An 11,474-nucleotide genomic window follows, 5' to 3' on the forward strand; every position below is an offset into this window, starting at 1 on the left:
TATGCTTGTTCTGTTGAATAGTGGGCCCAGCTACTCCACTTGTTCCCGCGCTGGATGAGTCTAGTTAAATTGATGAGCAGATTCATGGCATTCAAGAGCCAGGCAATATTCTTCTCAAAATAGCAGACGAATGTAAGATATATAGGGTTGTCTGACGGTATAAGTAAAGTAGAAGTAGTATCAGCAGCACACACATGTTCCCGGAGTTAAAGCGTTCAATCAAAATCGCCTGCTAAGATGCCATCCACAAGAGGCCAACTTAGGCGGTAAATGCCCCGCCAGTTAAATGACTAGCGTTATGTTCGTTTGATTTTGTGTATAAGTCGTGTGAGTGTGTACGTGTGTGTTTGCACGCGAGTATGTAATGTAACTGCTGTACGTGCCACCTCAACGCCAGCTACACAACACGGGAATAACGAGTGCAAGCAGCACTGGCTGTAGACGTAAAACTAACTAATGTAGAATATGAATTGTGTGCAGGTACTATACAGGATATTTCAATTAAAAAATTTAAAAATAAGTTGTAGTACTTTTTTACTTTGAAATCGAATAGGTTTACGGATCTTCTGAGAAAAAAAAGCTAAACGTTTCGTTCATCATGAGCTGCCAGTCACACGCTGCTATACTAGTGATTCACGTGGATCGGTTTACTAGCTGCAGGTCATTAAGCATTCTAAAGGGGGCCAGCGTGCGTGTTGCAATGCATGATCCAGGGTGCATGAAAACAAAGGGTTGTTAATTAATGGTTAGTCTTCCTATAGTAGAATGCGATAAAACTGGACGAGGGGGTGAAAACAAACTTAGCAAATGGCAAAATCGACATTACGTATCTTTTTAAACCCTTTATTTTATGGTCCACGGACACGTGGTTTTCAGTTGAGTGTTCTTTTTCTCAATACCTTGTACCTCAGCAATAAGCAACAGACAGAAATCTGCAATTAACATGTTGAGCCGAGATATGTGCGTCATTTTGGGTCAAGGCTAGTCATCTTGGTGCTCTCATTCCACAGCCAGGCCGCTAGGTCATCGTTGCGTGCGTATTTACTCAACTGCTGCTCACGGCAATCACTATAAAATGCAGAAAACGCGTGAGATTGTGAATAGAGAGACAGCTAATATGTGCATGGTAGACATACGCATAATATTTCCCACTCTCTTGCGATAAGTCTTCATCTAAGGCCGTGTAAAGGGTCGTCTGGGCACCAGATAGCGGTGTCTTGAAGGCCACACGGAGCAACGGTTTCACTAGCTTGCTGAGATCGGTAAAATGGTTTTCGGATACGCATTAGGCATCTGTATCAGATCTGACTCATGTACAGGGGAACTGAGGACTTACTGATCAAACAGGAAGAAGAAGGAGCCCATGTGCCGGGGTAATTCCGTGTCGACCGTACCGGGATGTACCGCATAGGTGGTGACTCCTGTTCCTTCCAGACGTTTGGCCAGCTCGCGAGTGAACATCACATTGGCGAGTTTACTCTGGCAGTAGGCCGTTACCTGGTTGTACGATTGCTCACTGTTCAGGTCCCTTTGGTTGATCTTACCGTACTTGTGCGCTAAACTGGACAGATTTACAATGCGGCTCGGTGCCGAAGCTTTCAATCGATCGAGCAGTAAATTAGTGAGCAAAAAGTGTCCCAAATGATTCACTCCAAGCTGCTGTTCGAATCCATCCTTAGTCAGCGCCTTGGGGCACGCCATAACTCCCGCATTGTTGATTAGCAGATCGAGACGTTCTTCCTCGGCCAGAAAGCTAAAGACAGGTGCTAGTTCAGATGGATTCAATAGCGATTTGGCGATTGCTGCTTACCCTTTAACGAACTTTCGAATCGATTCCAACGAAGCAAGATCCAGCTCGCGCACATGAATATCGCCGAGGCCGGTCTGGGCTATGATCTCTTGGCGCGCCTCATTGGCACGCTCCAGTGATCGACATGCTAGGTACACTTTACCACCACGCTTTAGCAATTCACGGGCCGTCTCCTTTCCAATACCCGTGTTGGCTCCTGTGATGAGAATCACTTTACCATCGCAGCGAGTGTTTTTACGAAACTGTCCTCCCTCGATGATAAGCCTTCAACGTTAGAGAAGTAAAACCGCTTAAACCCTGCTGTACGTTGCTGATAAGCCACAGTACACATACCTTGCCAGCTTGTATGTGAGCGCCACCACTACGATTCCAACTACAATGCTCAAAATCATTGTGCTTCGCTAATTTGGATCCGATCACGCCGACCAGCTGTTTCTGACTGACCACCGGCGGCGCTGGGTTTGACCTTGCCAACCACGCCACGTGTTAGGAGCAGCACACATCAAGAGAGAAGCTTCAGAGAGTGCGATTATAAGCGGGCCGTTTTTTTATTCTTTTATGCTACTTGCGGTTCGATGGAGCGAAACCATATCTGTATGGTCATCCGTGGCGCTGGCATTGTGGGAATCCGTTCAAAATATAATCCGAAAGGAGTAGTGCGTGCGTATGCGAAGGATGCGTGGAAAGGGAGAGAACAACTATACATGACAATGAAATTAGATGGCTCACTTGAAATGGCTTCTAGCGTGCTAAAGAGCCGTTGGAGCCGCGGCCAGTGATGCGCACATCGATGCAAAAACGTACACGTGCTCCAATATATCCGCGACCGCCGAATAGAGAAGCCCCTGGCACCAAAAATTAGCACGAAATCGGATGTCCTGTAACTGTTGTTATGAAATATGAAATCAGGAGGCAACGGATATGAGAAACCAAATGGCCCAGATTAATTCAAAGGACACCTCAAAGCTTTATTATGGCCGTGGCTTCGTAGAAGCCCGTACACGATGTCGAGAATCGTTGCGAAAGATGAATCTCCTTTACGATTGTTTTGCCAAAATCGTAGTTGCCATAGAGCCGCAAGATTTCGCTGGCATCAAACGCGATGCGTTTACGCTCCGCATCTTTTAATTCGGCACCCTCCCCTTCGCCAGCGCGGAACAGTGAGTTGATGAGGGTCGCGTGTAGCTTCACGTGATCGTACTTTCTCTGCATGAGCCCATTGGAGATAAAGTAGTCATACATTCGATCGGCGGCCGTCTGCAGTATAGAGGAATCGATTTTTGCGTACAGTACATCCACCGAATGTGGATCATCGTTCATGTATTCAAGTCCCCGCACATGAATCTCGATTGGGCCACTTTCTGTAAGAAGAGGTCTGTAGAAAGGTAAATCGCAGTTAGAGTACACAGTAATTTCAATACGACACTGCGTCTTACTTCAATATCGTATCTTGACAATCTTGTAAAATCTGGGCAGCACTCGCTCGATCCTCGTTATCCATCAACGCAAGTGTGCAGAGCGTGATATGCAGCTTTTCCGGTTGTTGAAACAAAGTTTCATCCACACTAAAGGCAACCGGCAGTTTAGTGAGCACCTGCTCTCTAAAGCCCACGAAGCGTTTCATGATTTCTGCCGTATTCAATGGTACCGATAGGAAGTGTGTAAACTGTTGCTTGTTGCGTGCACCGATGACGATCAGTTCGATACGTGATCGTGCTGCGGCCACGGATTTGCGTGAAACTCCGGTAACCACGATATCACCCGTGGTTCCCTGTTTCGGTACACGTATTTGTGCCTTCGTTTCTCCTTCCAGTCGTTGCCGTGTTTGTCCTTTAGCACCAATGATCATTGCATAGAAGACGCTAAAAAACAAGGTCACTGTGAATGAGTGAAACTCCTGTATTTGTTACAGATCGTACTTACGCAGGAACGTGGAATGCCGTTTGGTATTTGCCGGCTTCATTCACCTCGATTTCGTACTCGTCCTCACCGTCATCATCGCGGTACATATCATCCTCAACGTAGCCTTCTTCGCCTTCCGGTTGCAGAGAATCCTCTGTGGATTTGCACTGGTTGACCCGGTAGCACCGGGTGCCGATCCACATGAGTTGCGGGGATAAAACGTCCATTTTTGGTGGTCGGGAACGGATTCCGCTTTCGGAACCGTTTTTTTGTTTACGGATTTTTAACAGTTAAGGCCTCCGCACACTGCATGCCTAACGTACGTTACTGAACGGAACGCAGCTCTCAACACTGTAATGTATGGGACTACACCGGCTAACACACGTAACTTACGTTGCGGAGCGGATCGTGCGTTGCGTACGTTACGTCTGTAATGTGTGGAGGCCCTTAAACCACGTTGTTTTGGTGCTGATCCGAGAACACGAAAATCGAAGCGCGATGAAAGTGAACGAAAAGAAGCGTTTAACCGACCGTGAAAAGCTGGAAATACGAGAACGGAAGCGGAACCAGCGACAGAACCGGCTCCTGAAACGTGTGCAGCAACAGTTTGAACAGGTGGAGAAGGATAAAGCATCTCAGGCTGAGGTACACGTAGCGGCCGTGCCGGAAGCCGAACATGTCTCCACCATCAGTATCGCGGTCCCGGGCTCAATCATGGACAATGCGCAGTCCCCAGAGCTGCGGACATATCTGGCTGGTCAGATCGCACGGGCCGCTTGCATTTTCCAGATCGACGAGGTGATCGTTTTCGACGACTGCGGTCCCAGCAACCAAGTGACGGATCGATTAAGCACCATCGAAACCGCGGAGGGTTCAACGTCGGCTCGTCGTTGCTGCATCCAGTTGGCACGCATTCTTCAGTACCTTGAGTGTCCGCAGTATCTGCGAAAGTACTTCTTCCCGATACACAACGATCTGAAGTTCTGCGGGCTGCTCAACCCGCTTGATTCGCAGCATCATCTGCGGCAGCAGAGTGAGTTCGTGTTCCGCGAAGGCATCGTTACCAGCAAGCCCACAAAGCATGGCAAGGGATCGTACGTAAACGTGGGTTTACTAAATGATGTACGCATCGATACACAGCTCGAGCCGAACGTCCGAGTAACGGTGAAGCTGCCGGATGGAGCGGACTTGAAATCAAAGAAAATCCGTGCGAAGGTCGTGCCACCGTCTCAGCCACGTCAGGAAACGGGCATCTACTGGGGTTACTCCGTACGCATCGCCAACTCATTGTCGCAGGTCTTTACGAAGAGTCCATACAAGGGAGGGTACGATTTGACCATCGGCACGTCCGATCGTGGAACAAACGTACATGAGGTTGCCGCCAAAAGCCTCTCCTATCGACATGCGCTGGTGGTGTTTGGAGGCGTGCTGGGACTGGAACCGGCGCTGGATAACGACACAAAGCTCACGGTGGAAACGGTCGAAGATCTGTTCGACGAATACCTGAACACTGTCCCAGCGCAGGGATCGCGTACCGTGAGAACCGAAGAAGCGATTTTGATTTCAATGGCAGCCCTCGGAGAGAAAGTGTGTCCTGCTACTGCTCCCAAATCGTTCACTAGTTTCGATGCCATACCCCAGAGTAAGGATACTGGCATACAACAGTACGCGTTTAACGAAAAGCGAACGAAATTTGACCCGTTGGCCAAGAAAATCACGGATACGCCGCCAATCCATATCGAGCAAATCGCTCAACCCGATCCTAACGACGATATGTCGCGCTTCGACTAAACTGAGCAGGCCAGTGGATATGAATAAATTCCCATTTATTTACAATTTAGTGCGCGGTGTCTCCATTATTCTCGAGTGCGGCCATCTGGTTACGGATGAGTATGACGGACTCGGCAAGAGATTGCGGGTGTACTCCGGCCTCGAGCAGTTTCACACAGATGTCCAGCGTTTCGGGGCTCAAGCCGGTGTTGAGGTACTGTGAAATGTTCTGAATGTTGGCCCGTACCAGTTGCGATTGCTGCAGTCGCATGTACAAATTTGAGTTGTGCTCATCACTCGGTTCAGGCATCCTGGGATGATAAAAGCAAAAGTAAACAATATTGGACGCCTCGATTTGCCTTTCGTTAATCCATGGCCATACCTTGAGGGAAAAGATTTTATTTCGCACAAAATTCTAGGTTTTTTTCACACAAATCTTCACGCGTTTCTTCTCTCGGGACCGTTTTATTGTTTACTTCTGAAGTTTTATTGAACAGCAAGAATTGTTTGAAAGATCCCTCGGTTTGGGAAGGTGCACAAGTTCTTCGAAAACGTTTTATCTCTCTTCTAAAATTATTGCCTCTGAGACAAAATTAACAATCCTAGGCAGAAAATTAATCAAAGATAAAGGCTGCTACAAGTGCAAATCACCGGGAACTTCAACGTCTGCTTCGTTTTCGGGGGGAATCCAGCTTTCGGTTAAATCCGTGGGTAGGATGGCATCGTTCAATGCGGTATGCTCGTTTGGGACTCCGAACTGGGTCTGTTCAGGGCTGCAAAGAACGGGGATTAAAGTTGTAATTTAGAAAAAAAAAACGGTCGCCATCACTTACGGCTCTTGAGCTGAAGCCAACAACACGGAAAGCACGGAGAGAACGATGAAAAGTTTTCCGAACATGCTGATGATTGGCAAACCCGAGCGAATTAATTGAACTCGTCTCGAGCGCGGTCTTATATTTGAAAAGCTGCGAAGGATAAAAAATGTATGAATGAACAATAAAACTCTCGCTTGAGTGATCTTTAGTACAAAAACACAATGAATAGTGAGGCTAGTTTTTGTGGCGGTTTTTTAAATCCAATTATTGCCACGCAGAGCGTATAACAAACGTATAAAATCTACATGACTTTTATGCGACCTTTTTTCTACTGATTACCTCCCGTGCGTTTACGCTAGCGTCGGTTTGTTGTTTTAAATTTGGACGCCACGCTTAGGCCCCGACTAAAATACTAAAACTATTATTAATTACAAACGCAACGGTAAGGATGGCTCCTCGTAAACGAAAAGTGGTGGTTCCGGCAACGGGACAGTCGCCGGAAAAGATAAAATATTCGACTGCAGTCATACAAACCATGCTGAAAGCGCAGCCTAATCAAACGGTGCACGCCAAGCTGATCCGGGAACTTAAGGGGCTTTACGCAACGGTCGCGCACGATTCCTTCATGAAATCATTCCTGCAAGTGATCAAACGGCAGATGGAACATGAAGAAACGAACGAGTACGCAAATAATGTGTTCATGTTCTGCGCCACGTTTGTGGCCGATCCGGAATACAGCGAACAGTCGGAAACGCATCCGGTTATGTCGTCCTTATTTGATTGGTTACTTAGTACGATCAGTTACGCACCGCTTGTCCGCTTCCGGATTTGCCAGCTGGTGAATCTGGTGCTGAATGCGCTCGGCTCCGATGCCACTCTGGATGATTCGATCTGCGACAAGATTCTGCGCTACATGCTCGAGCGGATGCGTGATGTATCGCAACACGTACGGGTGCAGGCGGTTCTTGCGCTCCAGCGTCTGCAAGACCCCACCAATCCCGAAGACGCCGTTTGCCGTGCGTACATCTATCACCTGGACAAGGATCCATCGCCGAAGGTGCGCCAGACAATCATCTCCTCGCTGGGACCCAATTACCGCTCGCTTCCCCACATTATCGACCGGCTGTGGGACGTGGATGAGCGTGTACGCCGGCACACGTACATGCAGATGAGCAGCTTCCCTGTGCGTCAGTACAAAGTAGCACAGCGTCTCAAGTTCCTCGAGCAGGGACTGACCGATCATGCCGAGAGCGTGAAAAAGGTGGTGCGCAACGTGATGATCCCGCAGTGGTTTGAATCGTACCAACAAGACCATATTGTCTTCATCGAGGCACTGAAGCTAGATGCCGATGAAAAGGAGATCGAACGGTTTCGTAACACCGCCAAGATGACTCTGTTGGAGATTTTCAAGTAAGCATTGTCTACTTCGACCCCTTGGTGGAATGGTAATCATTTCAATTTGCTTTTTTTCGTTCAGGAAAAGTGGAGTTAAGGAGATGGGAGCGTTGCTGAAGTTCAGCGAAGAGAGCAAGGTCGTTCCGTTGGCAGATCTGACGATCGAGCGCGCTATTTGCTGGCAGGCACTGCTCGAGCATCAACAGACGACGGATACGGGCGAAGAGGAGGATTATATGATGGAGCTTAGCAAGTTATGCGAGTATTTGAAGCAGTTTATCGAGAACACGGGTAATGCGGCGTTCATGATGTCGACCGATGGCAATCGCACGAAGTCTGCCCTTGCGACATCGACGTCTTCCTCACCGCACACGATGGACAAGCTGCAACAGTTGTACTTTCAGTACATCCTGTTGACGCTGCTGGAGATTGTCGGAATGTATGATTACGGCGATGAATTTGGGCGTGACAGCTTGAAGCTAGTGTTGTCCGGTATACTGTGTAACGAAGTGCTGTTTGAAATGAACGTGCGTTTGATCATGTCCATTTTCGAGAAGCTACTACCGGATGTAGAGCAACGGTTCAAATTCTTCGTCGATCTGGTTAACTCGGTCCTCGAACCGTCGCGCGTAGACTTCTCCGATAGCTCGCGCGTGCTGGTGGATAAGTACTTTGAGCGACATCCGGAGCAAACGGGTCTACAGTTTAAGATTTCGTCATTGCGGTTGGAAATACTCGATCTGAAAGAGCAAGAAAACTCGCTTGTCCAGCAGAAGGACTACAAAGGGGCGCACCTCGTGACCGAGAAACTGCTCGCTTGCAACGAAGAGCTGTCTAATCTGTTGAAACCACTCGCACAGGAACTGTCGGCAACACTGGCCAGCAACACTTCCTGCAGCAGCAATAGCACACTGGAAAGCGGAATGTTCCAGAAATCTACACTGAATCCGCGTCGTATGACGCAGGAAACGATCAGCAAGTGTCTGCAGATTTGTTTCCACCTCGTTAATAGTCCGAGCGTACGTGTGCTCACACCGATGGTGTGTGATCTGTACAAATCCTTCATTAGCCGTCACGTGCAATCGTCCGAACTGCATACTCGGAATTGGGCTTTGCGAGCATCGACCGCTTTTAGCATGCTGTACGATGGGTTGAGCAAGGAGACGTTCCAGCTGTTGTACCAGCAGTTTCTGCACACGTCTTCGACTCGCCTGTGGAAGACGGCGATCGAGTGTGTGTTCGAGCTGCTCGATCGGTACGGATTTGAACATTTTGATCTCGAGGACGAGTCAAAGGATGATTCGCGAGTCAGCAAGAGCTCTCGCCAGCTGTTCAACCGACACAGTGGCCACGACATGGAGGAGGAAGTTAGTGCTTGCAATGGCAACGAATTCTACAAAATGTCAATCCATTTTATGGATACCTGTGACGAGCCGGTAATCTGCAAGACGATCATCGAAGGCTTCTGTCGGTTGGTACTGCACGGACATTGCAGTTCGACTGACATCGTGTCGAAACTTCTGTTGCGCTACTTCAATCCGACTACCGATCCCGAAACGCAACAGATTTTGGGCATCTTCTTCGAGGGATTGATCCGGAAGAGACGCCAGGAGCTAATGCAAAAGGCGCTGCTCGGCACATTGTTTACGATACTGGAAGCCTCCAATGAGAGTCCGCTTGCCGAGGTGCGACCGGAAACGGTGCTCAAGTTTGTCATTAACTCCACGCGACCGATCTTCTGTAATCCTGGCGTTAATCCCCACAACACGATTGCTGCTTCGTTTCTGCGCGTCATGCAGGACAATCTCAGTCTGAAGGAGCTGCTGAAGCTGATGAGTCGGGACCTGCTCACGCTAGAGATCGGGGACGATCCGACCTTGCGAGCCGATTTAGCGAACGCGGTCGACGAGATGGTTCGCGAGACCAACCTCGATCCGAAAATTGTTAAAAATTTAACTACTTTCCGTGAGCTAATGCGGGGCAAGATCGTTGAGCCACTCTCTTTCTCTTCTTCACGTGTACCCGCAGTTTTTGTTCATGGCGAAGACTCGACCAATGGTGACGATCAATCGATCGGTACTGCGCGTAGTGAGGTGATCGAGGAGGACGATGATGAAGAGGAAGACCGGGATGAAGAAGATGAAGAGAAGCGCGACGATTCGCGTCCAAATATCAACAAGTCCATCCTGCAGGAGGACTCCGATACGGATTTGCTTGCTTCGCCGTTACGATCGCGCGCTTCACTGATCGATCCTAACAACTTGAGTTCTCCCTCGCGTCCAGCCAATGCTCAGGCAATGTCTGTGCAATCACCGCTCACGGCCAATGCGGAAAACCGAATTGAAGGTTCGACAATGAAATCGCTTCGTCGATCGTTACACTTTGGTGGCAGTGCAAACACGCCAATGCTGCCACCGGCAACAACGAAGCGACGAACGCCGACATTCAAAGTGCCGGATGCTTCGGCTTTACATAAAATTCGTCCCAAGCCGAGGAGCATCGTCTGTGGGAAGAAAAACGCATCCACCAACGAAACAGTGCCATCAACTGGACAGAGTTTCGAGATTCCGGCTACGCAGGAAACGACGGACGACGACAGTTCGCAGGAGGCATCGGATCCTGAGGAAATTCCTGAAACTCAACCGGAACCCAATACATCTGTGGTTACCTCGGCTACGCGCGGAAGACGAAATGCCAAATCGAAGCAACCTACTTGTAATGCACGTTCATCCTCTTCAAGCTCTACATCATCATCGGAAGGCGATGTCGTGAATGCTTCGCCAAACGCTAGCGTAAGTATCTGGCAAGGCATGTTCTTTGCATAGTTATGCCGCGGATGTTAGCTCTTCGTCTTCTATCCCCCACACAGAAATCCCGAATGAACCGCTCTGTTGTACGCTCGTTGACGAAGGTAGCAGCCAAAACTTTGTTTGAGCAGAAGCTACAGTCTACACCCAGTACCATGCCCCGAACACGACATGCAAATCGAATGGAGGCCCTTAACGAGAAAGTGATGACACGGAAATCACTATCAGAAGCACTGGCCGCTATCACTATCGGTTCTCCTTCTAGAGAAACACGCAAAGTAGTTGCAGCCAAGTTGTTTCCCACGGCAGAGGAAGAGCAACGTAATAAGAAGTATACAAAACAGCCTACTACGATAAGAGCAGAAAAAGCTACTGCCTCCAGCAATGATGTGAGGCGGAGTGCATCTGCTCGCAGAACGTTCGGTCCTGGCACAACACCTACTTCCAAGGTCATAACCGAAACGGCAGCGCTCAAAGCATCCACCACAAGGACAACTTCACGGAAGACATCCTCGGTGGATGCTGGCGGTAGCAATAGTTCTCCGTACGGTAAGCGATCGCTCCCAAAACGCGTACCACGACCAGCACGCCAAGTGCCGAATGGTCCTATCGACGTTGAGCAAACAAGGGGCAACAAACAAACCGAATCTGGTGCCAGTAGCATCGAGAGTACATCCAGTACCAGTCCTATTCGCTTGAAACGGGCTGCCGTTGTGCTAACACCATTGAGCGCCACTCGTCTAGCGCTTACACGTAGTTCACGCAAAACGACAGCCAATGCCACAATACCCAAACGATCAGGACGTAAGGCTAAACGGTTGTAATGCAATGTTTCGAACAACGTTAGCGGAAACAGGAATAGTCGATAGTTAAAACATGAATGAACTAAAGAGAGCAAAGAAGGAAATCGATCGCGCGGTACGTACCATTGGTACGTATTCATTGTTTCTTTTTTGTATTTTAACGAAGATAAAA

At 48.7% G+C, this 11,474-nt stretch overlaps 6 protein-coding genes across 10 annotated transcripts in view; 3 read left to right on the forward strand and 3 right to left on the reverse strand.

Moving 5' to 3' along the window:
• The window catches only part of LOC125953707 (uncharacterized), a 19,333-nt gene extending 15,497 nt beyond the window's left edge, over positions 1-3,836 (forward strand). For 4 of the 5 annotated variants that reach the window (XM_049683440.1, XM_049683437.1, XM_049683438.1 and 1 more), the window contains exon 6: positions 1-848. This exon is cut by the window's left edge and continues 3,006 nt beyond it. The gene's annotated coding sequence lies outside the window, so the exon portion shown is untranslated. Of the gene's footprint in view, positions 849-3,722 lie in introns of those variants that run through there. The other variant, XR_007468971.1, reaches the window with a different exon arrangement.
• Positions 927-2,299, reverse strand: LOC125953719 (retinol dehydrogenase 12-like). The gene is made up of 5 exons (XM_049683465.1): positions 2,144-2,299; positions 1,811-2,074; positions 1,337-1,753; positions 1,137-1,253; positions 927-1,068 (listed from the first exon to the last, which is right to left on the reverse strand). Exons 1-5 carry the CDS (start codon positions 2,200-2,202, stop codon positions 966-968), a joined length of 960 nt encoding a protein of 319 aa, XP_049539422.1. The 5' UTR covers positions 2,203-2,299; the 3' UTR covers positions 927-965.
• Positions 2,739-4,082, reverse strand: LOC125953718 (activating signal cointegrator 1 complex subunit 1). The gene is made up of 3 exons (XM_049683463.1): positions 3,734-4,082; positions 3,247-3,672; positions 2,739-3,185 (listed from the first exon to the last, which is right to left on the reverse strand). Exons 1-3 carry the CDS (start codon positions 3,937-3,939, stop codon positions 2,771-2,773), a joined length of 1,047 nt encoding a protein of 348 aa, XP_049539420.1. The 5' UTR covers positions 3,940-4,082; the 3' UTR covers positions 2,739-2,770.
• Positions 4,083-4,124: 42 nt separating this feature from the next.
• Positions 4,125-5,565, forward strand: LOC125953717 (putative methyltransferase C9orf114). The gene has a single exon (XM_049683462.1). It carries the CDS (start codon positions 4,211-4,213, stop codon positions 5,501-5,503), a length of 1,293 nt encoding a protein of 430 aa, XP_049539419.1. The 5' UTR covers positions 4,125-4,210; the 3' UTR covers positions 5,504-5,565.
• Positions 5,528-5,981, reverse strand: LOC125953726 (mitotic-spindle organizing protein 1-like). The gene is made up of 2 exons (XM_049683478.1): positions 5,865-5,981; positions 5,528-5,793 (listed from the first exon to the last, which is right to left on the reverse strand). Exon 2 carries the CDS (start codon positions 5,790-5,792, stop codon positions 5,550-5,552), a length of 243 nt encoding a protein of 80 aa, XP_049539435.1. The 5' UTR covers position 5,793; positions 5,865-5,981; the 3' UTR covers positions 5,528-5,549.
• Positions 5,982-6,438: 457 nt separating this feature from the next.
• On the forward strand, positions 6,439-11,345 carry LOC125953708 (condensin complex subunit 3-like). Its single transcript, XM_049683442.1, has 3 exons — positions 6,439-7,707; positions 7,775-10,484; positions 10,562-11,345. The coding sequence occupies exons 1-3, from the start codon at positions 6,746-6,748 to the stop codon at positions 11,321-11,323; spliced, it is 4,434 nt and encodes a 1,477-aa protein (XP_049539399.1). The 5' UTR covers positions 6,439-6,745; the 3' UTR covers positions 11,324-11,345.
• The last annotated feature ends 129 nt before the right edge of the window (positions 11,346-11,474 follow it).

Source organism: Anopheles darlingi, chromosome 3 (assembly GCF_943734745.1).
Source record: "Anopheles darlingi chromosome 3, idAnoDarlMG_H_01, whole genome shotgun sequence".
NCBI classification, from domain to species: Eukaryota; Metazoa; Arthropoda; class Insecta; order Diptera; family Culicidae; genus Anopheles; species Anopheles darlingi.